This window comes from Lycorma delicatula, chromosome 6 (assembly GCF_047948215.1).
Source record: "Lycorma delicatula isolate Av1 chromosome 6, ASM4794821v1, whole genome shotgun sequence".
Classification (NCBI taxonomy): Eukaryota; Metazoa; Arthropoda; class Insecta; order Hemiptera; family Fulgoridae; genus Lycorma; species Lycorma delicatula.
Genome location: NC_134460.1, coordinates 35,999,572 through 36,022,786, shown reverse-complemented (window position 1 = coordinate 36,022,786; position 23,215 = coordinate 35,999,572). Strand labels below are relative to the sequence as shown.

The 23,215-nt window shown below is 27.1% G+C and overlaps 1 protein-coding gene across 1 annotated transcript in view; it reads right to left on the bottom strand.

Moving 5' to 3' along the window:
- LOC142326840 (putative sodium-coupled neutral amino acid transporter 10) overlaps window positions 1-23,215 on the bottom strand; it is a 119,565-nt gene that overhangs the window by 14,023 nt on the left and 82,327 nt on the right. The window contains exons 3-10 of the mRNA XM_075369571.1: window positions 21,794-21,892; window positions 18,669-18,786; window positions 16,266-16,439; window positions 13,972-14,078; window positions 10,019-10,140; window positions 8,623-8,771; window positions 4,729-4,865; window positions 2,689-2,931 (exon numbers count right to left, since the gene is read on the bottom strand). Coding sequence (XP_075225686.1) covers window positions 2,689-2,931; window positions 4,729-4,865; window positions 8,623-8,771; window positions 10,019-10,140; window positions 13,972-14,078; window positions 16,266-16,439; window positions 18,669-18,786; window positions 21,794-21,880 — 1,137 coding nt within the window. The 5' untranslated portion in view covers window positions 21,881-21,892. The remainder of the gene's footprint in view (window positions 1-2,688; window positions 2,932-4,728; window positions 4,866-8,622; window positions 8,772-10,018; window positions 10,141-13,971; window positions 14,079-16,265; window positions 16,440-18,668; window positions 18,787-21,793; window positions 21,893-23,215) is intronic.

Sequence of the window (23,215 nt, the reverse complement as noted above, 5' to 3'; positions counted from 1 at the left end):
CTGATAAAAAAAGAACATTAACTTTATTCATATTTCACATAAAGCTAAACATTTAACCCCTTCCTCAATGATAAAAATTACTTTTAACTTCATGGCCTTATTTTCTCATCAAAAAAAAAAGAAAAAAGTATTAAATATTCTGTAAGGAATCTTCAAAAAATAATATCTATCTTTGATTTAAAACATTTATTTGAGATCAAATACAAGTAACAATGAAAAAAAAATTAAAATACTTATTTTCACTTTTCTACATAATTACTAAAATTGGAAAAGCATTTCTGACAGAGGAAACTCATTTTAAAATGCCCTTCAGAAGTTTTTGTCTAATTCTCATAAGGGTGTTTTAAATATTTCTTCGACTTCTTCAGTGTCAGCAAAATGGAACATCACGTTCCTTTAACTTGGTAAATATGTGAAAAATTTATAATTGCATAGTGAATGAACTGATATGTTTTCAAAAGAAAGGTAGAAGAAAATGTTTCTACAACATAACAATATCAACAATCATGCTAGAGAATGACTCATAGAGAAAAGTCTACCTGATGTTTGATTTTGAAAGCCCAATAAAAATTTCAGTGAACTTTCTTAAAGCAACAATGATAATCATTCTTTACTAAAAAGATACAAGAATATCATCTGTCTGAAACGTAATATCTCATTCCAGATGAGACTGTTTTACGATAAGTGACTCATTATATATATGGATCATCATTATTGAACATTTCTCACCAATAATGCACATCTCTGAAGTCAATAATATTCAATCCACATGTTTGCATTTATTTTTATAATTTAACAAGGGTTTATTTACTCCTTTAGCAGGTAAAAAATGAATTACGAGGTATATACTTCTATTTGGATTTAAACTAACAAGGGGCATTATTTTAATGTATTGTTACACTTGACTGAAAATTTGTCTGAGACCAGCTGGTTTAGTATTATGTAATGCAGGAGAAGTAATATTCCTTCACCAATATTTGGCTGAGAGAACTAGAATTTTTGTTATTTTTTTGTACATTCTTTACTAATTAATTTGATTAACCAGTAAATTATATATATATATATATACACCACAAATTAATTCTGTGTAAGGAAAATCTGACCTAAATTATAAAAAAACTTTAAACAGCTTCAAGATTGAAGAGTTCACAAGTCAGAATGTGTATAGAACTCAAATTTTGTTGGATGGGAATGTACTTCTATTTCTGTGATAAGGACTGATAACTGTCTCTCCTGATAACACTAAATCTAGAGAAAAATAATTTGAAGAATTGAAGTTTACAGGTTGAAACATCACAAGTTAAAAAAATCTATAAAATTTATTTTTATGGGATCAAATTCCAGTTGATATTTTAACTAAAAAAACCCATACAACAGGAAACATTTTCATTACTTTCAAATTTTCTTGAGATTCAGTAGTGTCCTCCTCATCAGATTTCACAAACATCTAACAGGCTCAACCTTCCTAATGCACAAATTACTATACCATACAGGCCAATTGAAATAAAAACAAATATACCTGATTTCCTAACAAATTATATATATATATATTTTTTTTGGTGAGTTTCACTTAAGTGTATTCACTTTAAGTGTATATGGAGAACACATTGAATATTGCAGCATTAGTTTTTCTCTAGTAATATTGTGAGTCATTGGTTAAAACTTTCTGTAAAAGATAGATAATATTATTTTTTATGAATGAAATTTAGAAAAAGAAAACATTAGACTTTACTTTAATTACCAAAATTGGTTTGAGATATCAGCTTCCAATAAAAAAATTATTGTATTTTCATTTTTATAGCCATGTAACTGATTTAATTTTTATAGAAGATGATATATCTAGCAGTATAAAATAAAATTAAAGAAAACCAGAGTTTGCTTCACTGGTATGTTCTCAATTTTTGCAGCAATTATCCTGGTTTAAGTTTGTTTTACAGTTTATTTCAATTTGTTCAAAAGAACTTGATGAATGAACTTATTTTAATTTAAAATATTGGAATATTAACAAAGTCTGCTATCACTTCATTTTAAATATTTACCTGTTAGTTTTCTCCGACTGATGAAAAAAATATTTTTGATATTTACTTGCTGATGATGCAGTCACCAAAAAAAAAATAAAAATTACAATAGTAAAAAAATTTTAATATCCTCCCTTTTGATTAAAAATTTAAAAAATATATCCTTAGGATGCATTTTTACAAAATATGTGAACCAATAAAAATTATAGCAAACAGAACTGTTGTTTGTAAAAGTTGTTTGAATGATACTGATCAGGCTTCTATTTTTTATTACATAAAACTTACATTATGGATTTCTATGCATAGATTCTTTCTTATGTGATAAATTAATCTACAATTTTTTTAAATAGCATCTTAATTGGGGGTTTTTCCCATCTTCTAAAAACATTTTTTTGAGATTTATGGTCTAGGGCAGATTTTTAGTAATATTTTAGAAGAATTCAAAAAATAAAATTTGGAAAAATATTCTTGAAATTTAACTGATGGTACTATACTAGATAATAAATCATTTCTGGTAGCTGAAGGAACACCAGGCAGTTCAGCTTGTGTATTGTATTTAAAATAAAAATAAAAAAAATAACATATTTTAAAGAATTATGATTGTGTTGAAAATCTGTAACAAAGTTATCAGAACAAAAAAAAAGATTATATAAAGTAAAATAAAAAGTACCTGTGCCAGTAAACGTTCATTGTTGTTTTTGTTACTGATACATATAAACGTTAATGCTGGAAAAATAATGCATATCATAATTCCAATAGTTGATCCTACAAGTCCGAGGACAACTTCTATACTAGGTATAAGCAATCCAGTACCCAATGAGAACATAACAATAAAAATTGTTAAACATTTAAATCGTGGTTCAGGTATATAATCTCCACCACCTGAGAGCAGCTCATGATGTGGTGTATGCCCCTGTTTAAATAAAAGCAGAGATTATTGTATGTACAAGCAGAGATTGTATTTATATGTATAAATTAAGTTCAAATGATTACTTAGATTTATTCTGGAGATAGCTTTGGTCAGGCACTACAGAGAGTCAATATAATTTCAAAGAAAACTTCAATAAATAAACAAAAAAATAATTTAATAAAAAATTTGTTCAAACCTTTTTAAAAACATATTTATAATTTGGAAATTGTTGTATTATATGATCATCTATTTTTGGACAAAATGAATAAAAACCGATTTTTTGGAAATAATTTTTTAACAAAAAATATACCTTATTTCAGGAAGTTTCTGTCATACTTTATAGGTGTATTCTTCTCATCAAAATAATGAAAAAAGTTATAAACATACATCTAAAAATACTTTCTTTTCAAATTACAGCCAGTGAAAGATTTTGTCAAGAACTCTTATCTGAAGTTTAAGTAATGTTAACTAAAACTTTATGGGTACAAATTATTGGGCAAAATTAGTCATTTTATATACTGTGTCTTGTGAAAAATTGAAAAAAAAAATAGGATACAGAACTGTATCCAGCAATTTCAGAATTTTTTTATTAAAACCCAAAATATTGGAGCTGAAAAGCTGCTGTTTGTAGTCTGTCATAAATTTATCTTAGTAAATGGCCAATAACCAGGTAAAACTTGGGACAAAATTTGTAAAGAATTTAATTATGAGAAAATTGATGAGATTAAAATCAGCATAAAATGAATAAATTTTTAAAAATCTATAAATTATATACATTAGCCCTCCTGGCAGCTAAACAGTGCGCTAAAGTAGAAATAAAAAGATTAAATAGTATTCAGCAGAAAGAATTTTTTTGAAACTTTATTAAGTTGTTGAGTAATTAAATAATTTTCATACAGTTAAATTCTATAAATTTTTTATAAAACTTTTATTTTGTTACATACAGTTAAAGTAATTTATGGCAAACTTAAAAAAGTGTATTTTTCAACTCTAATTTTTTAGGTTTCACAAGAAGTTTCTCAGAAATTATCGGATATTGTTCTGGGACCTATTTTCAATATTTCAAGTTTTAGTACAAAATTATTCGACTTTTGGAGCAAAAATCTTGGGCAAAATTGTCGACCATAACTCAAAGTATTTCATGACCTATGTTTATATGAACATTTTTCATTATTTTGATGAGAGAATATGCCTATAAATTTGTGAAACACTGAGTATATAAAGAAAAAATATATAATACAAATTTATTAAAAAATACACAGATATAAAATACCCACAATTATTGATGACTAAACGGCATATAAAATCAACAATAATTTCTCAGAAACATAAATTTAGTTCCTGATGTTAAAAATAATAGTGCTGTAAAATAACTAATCCACAGGTTATGTGCATTTCTCTTTTAAAACAGTTATATGTCGCTAATTAAATCTAAGAAAATGACATCTGTTTAAAAATAATTTTACATGAAAAAAAAAAAAACTGTTTCCTGTTAGTAAAGCACAGTGATCTATGCTAATACATTAGCTTCTAATACAATAAAGATTAAAAATTACAGCCAATATGTGGGTTGAAGAAAATATTTCTGAACTGAATAACATACATAGCTTATAATTTTTTTAATGTAATGTTAAATTTAAACATAACATGAAAGTGAAACTTTATTAAGTGAAATGTAACTAGTCTACCTTTAGTTAATACTTCATTTTTTTTTTTTTATTAATAATGAAAAATAAATTATTAGAAAACCTCTTAAAAAAACAAATATAATGTAAATATTATAAAAATGAAAATAATCACCCTTCGAAATAGAAGAGAATGTAAACTTGCTCTGCATGGAAATATAACTAATGGGAAACTAACAGCCACTGATAAGACAAATCCTAATTTTATAATTTCACTGGCAACTGTAGGAGAAAAATTCATCAATAAATTACCTGTAAAAAAATAAAACAATGTAAAACATGAAGTATTGTAGCAAAATATCAATAAATGTCATTTATATACATATATATATATTATATATACAAAATATCTAATGTTATATAAACTACTGAATTACATTTAACAGCTTCAAACTCAAATACTACTATAAAAAATATTTAAATATGAGCAAGGCATTAATTAAATAATTTGGTTATGTAAATGAAGCAGGTACATGATAGATACTAAATGATTGTATTACCTATGAACCTATATAATAAGTATACCTCTGTAAATACTCTCGTAGGTTTAAAATACAGTGCAGTATAATAAATTTGTAATGGAAGAACAAAACTTCTTCTGAACTTCCATATGCTTTATGTTCAAACAAAAGTAAAATAACTATTATATATATTACACAATATTACCAAGAACCTAAAACATTCTATTCATGTAATTAAATTTTTTCAAGGATAGTATTTTATTATATACTACGGTGGAGGGACGAATAACAACCTGTATTAGATATTGTAGAATTATCTGATTGTAAGGAAGTTTATTGTTAAATCAAGACCAAAGTTACTGTTAATACATAGCACAATCTTGTTCAGTATTTTATATATAGTATTTTTAAAAAAACATATAGTCCTGATTTAGTGGTGTAAACTGCATTAATTACAATCTGATAGTTTCTTTGCACCAGGAACATCTCTAGAAACTGCAGCCTGAAGTATAAAAGTAGTGGGGTTCTAGATAAGATAGTAAACTTTGTCCCCTAATACTACCTCTGTAGCTGAGAAGTAATGATTTTGCCTTTCATTCAGATGGTTCTGGTTTTGAATAATGTTTAGCACTTTTTCACATACTAAAAAATTCATTTCTTATAAAAGAATAAGTACAGGAGCTGTAATAAGGCTAAGAAATTAGTTATTTGAGAGAATGTATAAATAATGTGACAGTTTTGCAATATGTGAAATATCTCAGGAGGACCATCCTAAAAATTGAAGGATGTGAAGTAAGGATACAGCTGACAGTTGAAACTGAATTTATTAAATTAATTTCTATAGATCAATCAAATTAAAAATATCACACAACAGTTGACATTTATTAGTGGATATTTATTTACAGCAGTTAATTCCTTAAAATTTATATTGGAATGTACATTAAGGAACCAAAAAGAGCCCTTCTGTGAGTTAAACATTCACTTCCATCATCTGTCTTCTCTTCCTTTTCTTACATCTCTTCTTCTTGGATAGGATGCTTGGAAATTATGTCTGCTGAGACTCATGCTCTATGCTGAAACCTTCCAGTAACTGGGGCATTTATTGGGATCAGTTATTGGGACATTTATATGATGGAACTTGCAATAGGATAATCTGGGATTACACAAATAAATAAACTCTGGCTGAAATGGTTATGAGGTTAAATTAACATTGTTATTCCCTCAAAGATTTAGTATAATCAAAAAATTAGAAACTAACAAAGGACTCCTTGTGGGCAATAACAATATGCAACACATCTTTATTTTATTGTGGCCACATAATAAAGTATATTAGCAGTCATATTAAAGTGAGCTAAATATTATATATAATATGAAATAAAATGCAATAATAAAAAAACAATTATCAAAGATGTCACTAAGATATTTCAAAAAGTTCAATATTTGAATAAAATGAGGCAGCAATTAATATTTCTTTAACAATGTTTAAATAATAAGCTTATCTGACTAATAGTTTAATACTGTAAATTTTAGAAAAATTTTATACATTAAATATAAATCATTATAAAAAAAAAAAATGCAATGAAACATTTCATAAAATATAAATTATTGCAGCTTTAAATATGCATGAATTGAAAAAAAACCGTTACCATAAAACAATTCACAATAAATTATCACAGACACAGATAACAAATACTAATATAAACATACGGGAGGGTAAGTGGTTTTGACTACAAATTAGTGTCTTTAATAACCAATTATGACAAATCCTAACAGCTTTTATTTTTTCTTTATAAATATCAGTGGCATGAGAAGCATTATTCCATGATTATAAACAAAAAGGTTAATATAACAACAAATGCAACCAAAGTTAGTAAATGATAAAACATCAATTCTGTAAAATATACAGTAATAAATAAATATATGCAATAATACATGCTTAATAAATAATCTCATAGGAATGGCAAATCTAACAACACAGGTGGCATCATAATCTGGATATGTAACTATGTAAGCCGTTAGTACAAAAAAAGTAGGGCAAGGTGCAAAACCATCGGAAATCTAATTAACTATTTTGTATTATTATTATTTCTGTGATGGAAACCATTTTAAACCAAATATGCATAAACATTATAAGGATGACAAAACTATACTTAGGACAAATTTCAAATTTAAATTGTACTACCAACATCCTTTGAAAAAATGATGTCTAGAAGAGCTGCTCAAAAAAAAGGTCTCAATATACGACAATTAGACAGGAAAAAGTTTTTAAAGTATTCAACAGAAATATTTTAACTTTAAAGTACTGTCATTCAAGGTTATTTCATTCACTTCTTGAAGATGATTTTGACGCAAGTATGGAATTTTGCGAGTAATTTATTATTCATTATGAAGCAAATTTTCATTTCTTTAGTTCATTTACACAATCTAATGAAGAATACTCTCCAATCAAATGGTATAGTATCCCATCATAATTATGTTTATTAATATGATGAAAATCCTTGTATTAATTTGGAAAAGGAAGTTAATGTAGGCTGGAGCAGCTTATGAGATTGTTGAAAAAATAAGAGATTGTTGAGGCCTTATTTATTTGGAAGATAACAAGTAATCCATACTTGAGAAACTATAAAAAGCTCTGTGTTTCTGCCTTTCCTATGTTTGGCAGAGAAGTAGGACACTTCCTTACCTATTTCTTCAAGTTTAAGACTCTCTTGATAAAAATTTTCCTGTTACTTAAGATACAAAAAAACGATTGGCTGGTCACCACAATCATGTGATTGCCTTGAAAGTTTTAATTCAGGCAATTGATAGACATTGATATTCTCTTCAAATCCAAATTATTGTTTTACTATAATGAAAGTTACTCTCAGGATACTATAAAATTATCAAAATTGTAAAAGAACTCAGCTAGTTTTTTGTTCTTTGAGTCACATATTACTTTGAGATAATCAAATTATGCTGCAATCTATTTACAATTAATTATTTTGAAACAACATTACATTTTAATGTATGAATTAATATTACATTTTTTCCATAATGATGAAAATAAAATAACATTCTCAATGTTTGTATATTCTCAATGTATACTTTGTATACTTATATTTAAACTATGTATATTCTCAACCTTAACAATATCTAAAAAGTAAAAGAGTTAAATCTGCCAAGAACCACATAAAAACAAACTACCGACATTAACATCAGCATAAATATTCATAAAAAAAAAACTTTTTTTTTATTAACTATTTTCTTATTGTTAATTGAGGAAATTGTTATTTCTTTGAACAGAAAAGTTGAAATAAAGTGAAAATGTTGATTCAAAATAAATCATGAATAGCTGATAAAGTATAAATTATTGTCCTACGAAGTTGAAAAACTATTAAAAGTGTTAAAACATTAATTACTATGTTTCTTATCAAATCAACTTATAATTATTATTAGTAAACACTGATTTAACGTCAAATTGATTTATTATTTAACATCACTTAATTTTTATATCTTATAAAAAAAAAATGAAAAAATGTAAAGAATGTTTATCTCAGTAAATTATTTACCAGAAAAGTTTTGAGTACAGAATGCAATATAACCAAAAAAACCAACAGAAATATAAACAGCAGTACACATATTTATTGCAGATTTTATTATTGCATTCATTTTTTCTAGTGATGTATTCGGTACAGAATCAAATATTTCAAAAAGTTGTCTGAAACAAAACAGATGAATTAACATTTCTTTTTAGTGTTTATAACAATATTTATCTTTATTAAATATGGTTACTTTTTTTAATCAATTAAAATTTGTAAACATCAATCCAGAAAGTAAGTAAATGTGCAATTTTCTTTTGAAAAAATTAAAATAAATTATTAAAGTATAATTTAATAGTTTAAGAAAGAGAATTAGACTGGAAATAATCTAAGTCATTGATAAAAAAAAGTTAAGTAAAACATTACTGTTATTAAATACACTATTAATTATAAAAAGTAAAATATGTTGTTAAATGCACAAAATGAAGATAAACAAACCCAGTAGTACTTACAAATGTTGATAAAGTTATCTACCATATATAGAGCCAATAATGCATACTAAAAAAAGAAAAAATCCTCCTAATCAAAATGTTGTATGATTAATATCAAAACTGATGATTATATAACTGAATTCTTAAAGCCTCGGATCAACTAAATCCCAATAAAGACAGAACTTTAAAAGTATAAATAAATCTCATAAATGCAGTATAAAATAAATACTATTTTAAAACTATTTATTAATTCATTCACTTGTAATGATTGTGATTAACTGTACACTACTGCTTCGTCATTAAACAAGTGACAACAAAAAATCTTTCTAAAATTTTTCCCAAATTATGTTTGGTACAGTTCAATAATAAATTAGTAAACAACAGCACTGGTGTTATTGTGTATACATTTAGGTTTATTTTTATATATCACTCAGTAGAGGGTATGATCCATTCTATATCAGGTTAGTTAATCATGGCACATTTTGTTTAAATGTACACCTGTGTCTTATTTTCTTATCAGGTACTAATACAACTTCTTCCTTGTGTTTTTTTTATATATATATTTTTTTGTTTTTTAGTTGTATTTAACTTGATATAATGTAACATCAAAAATGTAATGGTAAACATGTCTTTATGAATAATGATATATTTCAAAAAATAAACTACTAAAGGAAATAGGGGTAAAGTGTTAAGTGTAAAGTACTTTGTATTGGTATATAATAAAATTACAGACCATTTATTAAAATGTTTCTATGGATGTTTCAACAAAAAGGATGAAAACCTTAAAATGACACTGCAATACAACTTAAACTAGGATAAATTTTATGTTATATTTAACAGTACAAGATTAACTGCAATTTTTTGCTGAAAAAAGTACATTAATCATAATCATAAAGAAAAAAAAATTATCACTGAAAAACAGAAATGTTCCTTACGTTTGACAAGATAATGCCATGGAAAATATTGGTATACACTGAGGTATACCAGCTGGTCTCCATAAATTTACTTTATCGATCCAATCCCAAGAAAGTAGATGAGTTGTTGCCTCAGCCATTACCTAAAACACAAATTATTTACAATTTATATCTTAACAAAACAAGATACTTGAGTAAAGAAAGAGTCTTTACTTTTTATAAAATCACAATATATTCCTTTGGAATAAAATAAAAATGTTCACACAAATAATTTATTGACATACGAGTGTGAAAAATTAATTTCATGAATAGGTAACTGTAACATTTTAATGACGGTTTTTTTTTGTTTTTAAACCCTTTAATTAGCAGCTTATCACCATAAGATCTGTTAATATTAAACTCAGAGAGTGAAGATGGGACCCTGGAAAATGATATATGTTCATGTCATATTAATGCATATCAGCGTCAGTAAAATAAGAAGAAATCTTAGCTTCTCTGCTCTAACTACATAATAAAATAGCAGAGTTGTTATCTCACTTTGTTTTACCCAGCAGAAAGTTGAGTTGGGTAAACAACTGTAGCAGGAAACTGGAAAAATTTGGAATTTTATCTCAAGTTTAGTTTCACAATCTGAAAGCCTTAGATTAGATTTGTTTCTCTTTTCATAAAAACATCTCATGTAGAACTAGCTTAATGTACTGTATATATTATATCAATATATGGATGAAATTGGGAACTGAGGAAGTTACAGATCCAAATTAGGTTCACCAGGAAAACTCGAAGGGGTAGCCTCTAATCTGTTTGTTTCCACAGTAGAGCCAATAACTTGCTTAGAATAAAACTTGGAATTATTGGTATGCAAATGGAATAAAATAAAGATATACTGATAATAATAGCAAAAGAAAAGTGATATAAACTTATTACATGATTACTGATGATTGAACATAATCTCTTTTATTATTAGAAACAAAAGCAAAATTATACATGAAATAAATATTGAATATGAATAAGAAGATGATGTAGAAATAAATAAAAACAGTAAGGAACTAGAAACTGTATAAGAAAGGACTAGAAGGAACTGGTGCTAAAACAGTGTAAGAAATAGATGGAAAAATTAAGCATAAAGCTAATTATACAGTAAACTGTAACGTTACCTAAGATGTTTATCAATAACTTTCAACAAGGTTAACAGAAAGTTGTTGTAAACGTTATAAACAGCAGTTTCAGGAATGAAGATTTTTATTGATTGAACAGAAAGAAAAAAATATAAATGATAATATCTGATCAAAAATGGTCATTAATTTGAAAGAACCATTCTAGCTTTATCTTCTTTCTAGTTTTTTTGGGATTACAACATTAATACATTCCTTGTGATTGAATAATGAAGTTTCAACATGTAGTGTGAATATGTGTTTCTGGTAAGCATTAATTTCTATATTATGGGGGACTCTTGAAACATATTAATAGTTAATAATAAATGAAAACTTACTATATTCTAAGTAATATACATTATTAATAAGAATTTTAAATGAAATAACGTTTTTTTAAAGGAAATGTTTCTTATAGGATGTGAATACTTTTTCTTTTTTACAATAAAACAATTTTCCAACATTTGGACAAAAATTTTTATATGTGAAAGAGAATAGAAAATCAAAAAATTCAATGGAAAAATGTTCCAAGAATTTTAATCGCTTAACATCATCATTCCAAGTTTCTGATATTTTGGTTTCAATTTCTATGGTACAAGCAACAACAAGCTATGATCAATTTCCTGAAGCTCCTTTTTCTAATGCTATAAATTAATTTTTTCTGTTATCATTTTTTTTGTAATTTCCTTCAAAAATAATTTTTTTGACTGATGTTTTTGGTAAATTCATTTTTGGTTTTTTGATGTAATATCAAGTATCAGTGTGAACTTTTTCATAAAAAAAATTGAGAACTGCACATTGAAATCAATATAAACCAAAACTGACACAAAATCAGAAAATTAACATTTTAATTATTATATGTAAAATTATTACATCATTTGACTTGTTTAAATCAGCAGCACGTGAAGACTGATTTCCTGAGAATGTTGATATAATTTTGAACAATAATTGATAGTATTTTCCATTGTTTTCATAATTATAAATTAAAAATCTAACTTTTTATTTTATTAAGAGATATTTGTTCAAGTACTAATAATTTTGTACTTAGTTTATATTGTTATTATTTTCTTTTTGTTATTAAGTCAAATTGAAATTTCACCACACATCAAAATAATATTACTAAAACATTAAATTATATTTATAGAAATATTTTGTTATAATTAATAGGCAATTTTTTGTTTACAAGATGATCATTTTATCACCTTTTTCTTATTTACAAATGCAATTGTTATAGTTTTGCTACAAGTAATTAAAAATTAACCATTCTTACAACATTAATAACATAAAACTTCCCAAAATAAGAATATGGCATATGAACTGGTTGAGTTACAGTTATGTGGTGCTAGATAGTGTAAGTTACACTTCTTATGTCAGCCAGCCAAATGGTAATCTACAATCAAGTGAAGATGAATGATGTTAAACAGCAATGAAATTGTATCAAATTCTTCTTTAAATACACCAAGACAACCATGAAAACAATACTTAGACAAGCATGTTTTAGTAAAATATAAAGTACAAGTGGTATAAGAATTCTAAAAATGGACAACAAAAAGTTGTTGATAAACAATTTTATGACCATCTTTTGACTAAAATCATACCACAAAATGTAGTTAAAAAGGGAATGAAACCATCCTGCAAGACTAAAGGAGAACAATCCAGAAAATTTGTAAGATTTTAGACATATGACTTTTGTCAGGAAAATCTTCAAAGGATTCAACATGCAGCTCAGCAAAATTTTTTCTATGGATGCTTAGCATTGAATAAAAGCAGCACCATGTTTAAAGTGTGTACCGACTTCAAAGAATCTTTTCAAAAGTAACCCAAATTTCACGTTCTGGATAATTGTTGGTGATAAAGGACTTACAGCTAAGACTCTGCAAGGAAGCTGCAGTTAGTGGAGAAGAGTCAACATCTCCATTAAAAACCAAATAAACAAGTAGGTACAAAGCAAAATCATGTTAATGTTAATCAAATTTTCAGACTATGATGGCATTATGTACAAATTGTTTCTTACAACAATTCTACTGCAACATTCTGAGGTGGCTCAGAGAAAGGATATATGTCGTAAATGGCTTGATAACTGGTGTAAAAAATCTTATATCTGCACCCTTTGATTGCTTCCACCCAAATATTAGATTTTTGGAGTAAATTTTGTTATCTACTAATAAGACCTACCACACCATCCCTATTTACCTCCTAGCCTCATGTGACTTCTTCCTGTAACAGAAGCTTACAGAATTTTACAGATTTTTAGATCACTGAAGAGCTCCAGGTTGAACTGCAAGAGATAATGAACATCCTGATGAGAAATAACTTACAGAATCACTTATAATTACGGGAAGATATAGCGGGATTACATTATCCAAGCAAAAGTTGACTACTTTAAAGAGGATGGCAAATAATTTTTTACGTAATTTATTTATTTTTTTATATAATAAATATATATTTTTACTTATACTTTTTCCCTTAATACTTAGATATAAGTAACCATATATCATATATAGAAACATCAAAAATAAATGTTTTCTTTACATGGATACAACTTTAACAATGAAATAGACAACCTTTTTTTTCCATAGAGTAATGTGGTAAAACTGCATAAAACATAGTCTGTAAAATCTCAGAAACAATAATGATTTCGAAAAGGATTGGAGAAAATTGTAACCTTTGTGTCATTGAAAAATAACTGGTGATTTACCATCTCAGTGAGAATAATATTATCATCCACAAAATCAAGCTAGTGCCTAATGAATGAGAAAGACACAATGTATCTTAAAAGTAATTTATATAACAATAAGTATATACATATATATAAATCAATATTACCTTGAGAACAAGACATAAATAAAATGCAATTGTGGCAGCACAAATTGCACTAAGGCTATCCACATTTTTTAGTAAACCTAATGGAAGAACAACAAGTAAGCCAAGACCTGTAAAATAAATAAATAAAATTATAAGAAAATATGAAAACATTAAAAATAACATTCATAATATATTATAGCAAATTATTTTTAAAGTACAGTAACGGAATATCAAATTCCTACTTAAAAAAAAATAATAAAAAAAATTTAATACACAATTTATAACGATATACTGATTAATTTTTGTTTTGGGATAACTTTCTTGAAAATGAGCTAAGAAACTGGATCTCAAAGAGGCCATATAGTTAAACTTACTAAACATCCGTTGCATTCTCACTATTGTCTTAAGCCAATTCTAAAATTTTCTTATTTTACAGTTTATGATAATTTATTCTAAATTAAAAAAATAATTGCTGTTTCATAAGAATATAATCCTTTTTTTTATTTATTTTTTTTAGTGATAATGTATCAAAGTTTCATCAAACACGTGATACAGCATCACCAACCTGAAACCAAGGAAGAGTAAAAATAATGGGTCTCATGGCATAATCCCCATTGTTTACCTGGTAAACCAATAACCAAAAAATATTATGCATCTTTGCTGGGATATCTAAATGAAGAATTAAATAAAAAAACCAGATATTTATTGATAAGTAAGATTGTTTTTTACCAAGACAATGCACCAGTTCAATCTTCTGTTAGCATTGTTTGAATTATGCTACTAATTCTTCAACATTCTCCTATTCATCAAACTTAGCACCTTCAGATTATCTCTTTTAAATACAAAGAAGTGGTAGAAAGAGAATCATGTGAAATGATGAAGTCATTGCTAACTTAGAAGACTTGGTTGAATTGTACTACAAGGTTAGGATTGAAAAACTTTAGCGTTGTTGGAATAAGTGTGTAGACTTGAAAAGAGATTATGTTAAATAAAAAAAAACTTTTCCTGAAAAATGTCTTCTTTACTTTTGCAAGAACTTTTATCAAACATCACTCATAAAAAAGTACGTGGTCCTACCATACAATTAAACCTTATGTACAAGTAAACAAAATTTTTTTATAAAACAGCTAATTTCTAAAGTAGAGATGATCAAATAAAATTATTATCTTGTTTTTACATAAATAAATTTCAAATTTTTATAATTTATGTAATAATAAAGCTAATTTGCAATTTTTTTTTAAACTACAAAGCAGGAAGAACTGCAGCATAAAAGTATTATTTTTTATTGAAATATATAAAACTATAAATATTAAGAAAAATTAAGAGAATATATAATGGCAACTTTTGTTTAATATAATATATACACATAAATAAATAATGAACTATTCTGTTTCTGTTATAGAACATTTAATTCTTATTAGTACTGTTTACAACATTTTAAAAGATATTTAACGTAAACACTACAAATTATGTATTCAACCTTTTACTGAACAAACTTTATTGTTTAGATTTACTATTTTTTCAACATGAAATTACTACTTTACACATTTTTATAACAATTTCTCCAATTTTAAATCAAAATTACAGTTAAAAGTATATTTCATTGGTGTACTTATTAATAAATTTACATGTGTAATTAACTACGAGATCGAGACAATACATAATATTTACTGGAACATAACAGATGGCTGCAAGCAAATGGATCTTCAAACGTAAAACAAGACAAGTCATGATATGCATATTAAAATTTTTATAATGAACTTAATTTTATGAATCCATATTATTAAGATCTTAAGACAGCACCTTCAGTGACTTTAGAGTCACTTATGTTTTCCTCTTTAATCATCATTTAAAATTTAGCTGCCACAATAACAAATCATAATGCAGAAACTAGATAATCCAGATTTCCTCCCAGTGTTTTCTTACTTTTAATAGAAATTTAAAACTATGAATACAATTAGACATTAATAAAACTTTCCTTAGTTTCATTTTAGTAACAAAAAACTCTCTATAAACAATGAATTTTATTGCTTTCGATAAATGGTGTGCATAACTCTATAATTTTCTAATGATGAAATAACTAGAACTTGAAGATGCAAAGTAAAGAAATAAAAATATAGTTTTATATGTATGTTTGATACATCATATAAAAAGTATATACCTTTAGTAATAAAATACTAGTTTTAATAGTAAAATAAGCTGTTTTTATGGTTTTTTTTTGTAGATCCTAATTTATTATTTAGTGATACAGTTCTAGTTACATTCACCAAAATGTATCTGCAATTGAAACAGAGAAAAAAAATAGTATTTCTTACCCATAAGAACACTCGGTCTTAAAGTTGAAAAAGAATCTATATTAAGAGCAGGGCCAATGATAACTGGTCCTAAATCACCCATTACAACAAAGAAGGCAATACAAGTACCCAGCATAAAACCAATAATGCCAAGTTCAACAAACAGTTTTCCAGTTGGACCAAATGCATGGAATGCTGTAATCAAAATAAAATTTATTTATCAAAAGAAAAAAGTAACTAAATTTTTTTGATAAATATTATAATATTGAATATTTCAATAAAACTGAACAAAAAATTCATTATATCTATACAATCCACAGTATATAGATGGCTGCAGTAGTGCTGCCGTTATCGCCAGTGAGCTGGCTGATATGCATACTGATTCAATACATTTGTATTGAATCTTGATTCTTGTATGTATACTTACATACATACACAAATACAATTTGACCATAATTTTGATTAACTTCTCAACAAGATAAAAGTAGGTTCCTCAGCTATTTCTAATCTAATTTTGATCATATTAAAGAATTCAAAATCAAGAATTTTAAATATCCAAAAAACTAGTCAGATGTTTAAAATTTTTAAATACCATTTTGACCAACATTTGAATGAAGTATAAAACACAAAAAGAAATTTTATTTTACTTATTTTCCTAAGCTCTAACCAAATCAAAACAAAATTTTAAAATTCCAAGAAAAATACAGGATGGAAATAATAATTCTTATAATGAACTAAAATTTGTTGATTCATATTAGGATTCTACCTATGTTAAATTCCACGACTAAGGTTGAAGAAAACTTGATAATAGTATACTACAAAAAAAAAAAAATAGTCATTCTGAAGTATTATTATTAAAAAAAGTATTGCATTCATGTATTATTTAAAATTTGAAACAGAGAAGATAAAAAGAAAATTAATGTAAGTTCTCTATATATGCATTTATCTATTCTTAGATTACAAGTGAATCAGGAAGTTGTAAAATCTATAAAAAAATTAAAAAAAATATTAAAATTATGTTCATGTAATAAAATTTTCATAAAATGCACTATTAAAAGACAATTTTATTATGTTAATTAAAAATAAATTAAAATATTTATATCAGTAATATTATGTTACAGTACTTAAAAATAAAAGATGAGTCAATAACACAGAAAACATGCGACTATTAACGATTTAAGTAAGAGAGTTAAACAATTTAGATAATAACATATAACATTGAATTAGATGTTTGAATACTATCTTAATTACTCGACATGAGCATTAAGAAATACTGAAAACAAAGAGTTAATAAAATACAAAAAAAAATTTAATAATATTTAGAAAAAAAATAAGATTTTTTTTTGGCGTAGAAAAAGGTTAAAAATTAAACCTTTTAAATTTAACTTCAGAAAATGGTTATAATTATTTTATTAAGGTAGAATTTTTATACATAATAATAAAATAAATTTAAAAAAGTGACAAAAGTCTAATAAGAGAAAGTCTAATAACGAATGACATTATTCGTTATATACAAAATAATATATATACAAAAAAAAAGATTAAAATCGGTCATACAGCTATAACACAATGTAACATGCGTCTCAAAATGAATATCGGGGTTTTAAAGTTATATAATATTTATCAAGTTTTACTTAAATTGATAAATTATATACATGAAATGGAAGAGCAACACAAACTGTTTTCCTATAAGTGTTCAACGTGAGCACCATTCATCAGACGACACACATCCAACCGATAGGAGAGTTTATTTATCCCATACTTTAATCAGCAAGTCTGGAGAAATTGATGCAACAGCTTGCTTCAATCCTGTGCCTCAAATCGGATAGGTCAGCTGGTAACAGTGGCACATACACTTTATTCTTTATAAACCCCCAAAGAAAGAAATTGCATGGGGGTCAGATCAGGGAAATGTGGAGGCCAAGGCAAACAAACTCTGTCATCTGATCTCCAGTGACCAATTCAGCAGTTGGGAAGAATTTCATTCAATTGACCACGCACAGTATTATGCCAGTGAGGAGGCGCACCATCAAGTTCTGTGGTTTGTATTGCAGTTGAGGAAAGAATCATATTTGTAGCATACACAGATAGTTCATTCCAGATACTCTTGCTACTAAGAAAAAGGCTTGTAAACTTGTTGTCGGGATACAACATAAAAAACATTCGGTTTTGAGGAATCTTGTTCACACTGCAATATTTTTTGAGGATTTTCTGATCCCTAGATATGCAGAATATGATTGTTTACTTTTCCATTGAAATGTTGATTTGTTACCGAATGCGGAACAATAAAGAATGTCTTCATAGTGTTGGTACATCATTTTCAAGTCCTGTTTAGGTATGGCATTTTTCACTCACAACAAAACTCATTATCAACATTCATAAGTGTAAGCAGTTATCTTGAAAAAATAAATAAATAATACTTACCAAGAAATTCAAAATTTCTTCTACGTGTACTGATAGCAGATTTTAAAAGATAATGACATGCTAACCTTGTCATTATGCCGCTAAGAAGCAAGAGTAAAATCGATAGAACAATGCCGCACTGAAAAAAAAGATTTTATGGTTAATATAACTGGAATATTAAACCTTATATTATAAATTAGGAACATTCACATCACATCACATCTGGCCGCTGTCAAGATGCCACACCGATGTGGCACATCTACACCTAGCTCAGAACCTACAATCATAAATAATTTTATTAGGTTCTAAACAGGACCACCCGACTGAGCTGATGCAACTACTATCCTACCTGGTGTTAGGGATGAGTTCAGCACACAACTCAGGCATCCAACTTACTCATGAAATAATAAACAAACTAAATAAATTGAATATACAAATAAAAACTATACTATCCATAATACAAAACACTAACTACATACAAAATAAAATAAATACAAAACTAAGATAATGTCTCAAAAATACAAAAAAAAAAAAACATAGAATAAAACTGTCTTAGAAAAACAAACCTATTAACTCTAATAAACAAAATCTAAACTTAATAAATAACAAAAGAGAAACAAGAACTGTGAACAGTCATAAACATAAAACATAAACAAACACTAATAAACACAAAGTAAACAAATCACATAGAAACTAATAAAATATTTACAAATAACTAAAAACTTACAATAAATTTATAAGAAAACAGTAAACACAAAATTAAACTAACCAAAAAAAGAGTAAACAACATAAGAAATCTACACTAACAGCTATCATTAAAATCAAATACAATAATAAAATCTAAGTGATAATAAAATTTGACAATAATCCTAAAACCTAAGCGAAAGAAAATAAAAATAATAAATACCGCTGAATAATCAAGCCTATCAAAGCTTCAAAAACAACATAATTCGTAGAAAATAAAACTGAAAACTTAACAAACAAAACACAAAGCATAAATCAACAAAACGAAATGAATACCCAGAAGCCAGGAAAACATTTAACCTTACTAATCGCCTATATATTTATTCTGCCGCTCAAAGATTCTTGCGCATGTTTGTACGTGGGACATTCCTCAGAACGGCAATCGCAATTCACCGGCTTCTGGGGTTGAGAGCAGTTTATGCAGATAGGAAGACCACCGTCCTTCCTAAGCTGACAATCCTTCACCAGATTCCCATCCTTGTCACAGAAGTAACAAAGTTCCTTCTCCGCAAACCTTGGCCAAGACCTTGACCGAAAACATAGACTGACATTTAAATAATCTTTAGTTTTACATGACTGACAATCAATTTACCAGTTTCTAGGAATTTTGTTTGCAATTGTTTCTTGCATTCAACTACATAATGCACCGCATTTGATTCTTTGCGGCCAGCCCAAAATACCACCTTAAAAACACTCAAAAATTCTTCCACAGACTTATCCATATTTTGAACTATTACTGTGTCAACAAACCTCTCCTCTCCAATATTTCATGGAATGTCGTGTACAATCATCTGTGGCCTCAAGACTTTTGTGGTGACAGTTGTGATGGGATATTTATTTATTGCTTCATTATTTCTGATTCCTTCCTCAGTTTCACAATCATCGGCCACGATTCATACACTTTTCGAGTTATCCCGAACACTAACTATCCTCAGTCATTTTTTCCTAGCATCCAGGCTCTTCCCCACCTAACCCTTAAAGGATGAGGAGGTGACATTTTCTAGCTTGTCAACCAATATCACCTTGGATCTCTTAGCCTTCACAACTTCTGCTGCTGTCCTCTTTGTCAGCATCATTTCAGTCATCTGTTGCTGTCCTACACCAGCCCTGAAACCCTTTCAACATGCTTGGCTGTTAAAAGGTAGCTTCCTCATTCGTGTCAAAACATCGTACTCTTCTCCCTAACATTCTTTGAATCACTGACGAATGCTTCAACCTCATTATATAGTGCTGAACATCCCAATCACCTCTGTCGGACCGTGTCTCCCGAGGTCACAGCGGATGATGACAATTGCACTTCCAGATCTTTCACTGTTACTACTTCAACCTTTCTGGCCTTTCATTGGTGGTACGACAAGTTTAGACTAGCCTGTCAACCGGCTTGTTGTAGGACCAAATAATTCCTTCATCAATTTTAGGTCTGAATCTACATCAGGACCCTGTGCACATTTTTCCTCCTTTCTCACTTCTCTTTCCTCCTTTCTACATCTCAGTAATGTTGGTAACCCTTGTGATACAAAAAATCTGCCTACATGAATCTATTTTTTTTATATTTAATAGGATCTCAAGAAACATTTTTCTGAATTTTAAAGATTGTTTGCATGAACAAAAATGTTGTAGTCCCTCAAAACAATTCTACATCTACATAAGGTTTAATGAGACTAATTTGTTAAATGCTTTTACCATATTATCATTTTGAGGTGTGGTGACAAAATCTGGAATAATAATATCGCATTATAACTTGTTAAATGCTTATTGAATGCCAATGTGAAACAATTAAACTAGCATTCAATATTGATAATATGGAGTTAAACAACCCACAATAACTACAATAGGCAGCAATAATATGGTAATGGTACAACAATAACAGAAAAATGGATTTAACCCTTTAATAAACTGTGTAGTACTGGTCTTTTTTTTCCAGAGTTACAAATTACAAATATGTAGCATACAGCTGATAAATACTACCATTAAATTTTTTTTTTGTTGCTTTTGTGATACTGTTAACTACAAAAGTTATATAGAAATTATATTACAATGTTACAATTTTCTAAGAGCATATCTTTTTTTTTAACAAATCTCATACAACAACACATCTACTTCATAATATTATCTATCTATCAATCACAATATATCTACAGGTGAAGGTTCTACTCTAGGCGGATGCAAAATTTGGATTACAAGAGTTTGAATTAACAAAGTTTCATCATAGAGATGCATAATAAATCAGAAAATAGCTTGGTTATTATTTCTAATCTGGATCAATTGTGTGACGACGGATTTTATTAAAGATTAATCTTCATTTTATATTATATTGTTACATATTTTTAATTCTAATTACTTTTTATTTCCCTTCATATAACATAAGATATAAACAAAAACTATGAAGAAAAACAACATACCTGTTTAAAACAAAATGGCATTGCCAGTACACTCACACCAATAATACTATTTGCGATTGTCATCACATGTTCTGTACTTGTCCCCATATTGGAAAGAAACTGAAAAATAAATAAATAAAAAATTAATAAATCATTTATAGATCAAAATGTGCTATGATCTATGTTACTAAGATTCTGTACTTCTAATCTGAGATGAAATCGTTAAAAAATCAAGATAAGATTTCTTTTGTGCTATAGATTTAAAATAAACTAAGATATAATCTTTTTTCTAATATATTTAAAAGTCTGGAGACACACCAGTAAGCATATGATCTGTAATAATAAAAAAAAGTAAACAGCAAACAAACTAGTCTCTTTAATAATTAAAATTAGTTTTCTTTTAAATTGTTGGAAAATATGATTGTTTAAGATAAAGACACAATTAATTTTCTTTTTCATAAAAATTCTAGAGTTGCAGTTACATTACAAGACCCATAATGACCACATCTACCCATTCCCTTCATTAATAGTAACCAAAATTAAATTTCATCAATGACCCATATTCAGAAGTTATTGTACAAAACAAAATTTAATAAAAATTAGTAAATCCAGCCTGAAGTAAAAAAAAAAAAAAAAAAAAACACTAAAAAATTAGGCTCATTATTCACATGAAATTGGGCTTGAATACATAACTAAAGTGACATACTAATATAATGAAATAATCTAATTAGTACAAGAATGTGACTTTGAGTCTAGAAACTACAAAAAAAAGAAGAAAATGGGGTTTTCACCACGTCCCTTTTTTGGGATTTGAATAAGATCAAACATTATCAGAAAATACTTTAGCTACTTAAGGGTCACCATTAAATTATATGAAAAAATTTATCTACTTTTTGAGTAAAACTTTAAGGTATGGGACCAAGCGATAAGGTACATACTCGTATTTGCCTGTCTCCTTGAACAACTGTAACCAAGATTAAATGGCAATAAAGAAATCATTAATTTCATCCAAATCAGTCTATTCAGCCTAGATATTTATATATTATACGTTATATTTATTTTTATTCTCACACACAATTAAAAACAATAAAATATTTTATTTTTAATAATAATAAAAGAAAATTCAATAAAACAATTTCTGCAATATAATATAAAATATGTAACTTGTATGAAAATTTAGGTACCCTCTGCAGACAAATCATGACGAGAGTTATCATCACAATAACGTTTTATAATGTGAAACAGAGATTCTCAGATACACTGCCAGCAACTTAAAATAGTAATAATTTATAAATATTGTAATCCTAAAATAGTAATTTCTTCAGTAATTAAATTAGAATAACTTTTCAATTTCATAGATTTCTAGCAACCATACAAATAACAAAGCATTGCATTCTCTAAAGTTTCTTGATATCCTTTACATTATTAGATAACAAATTGTTC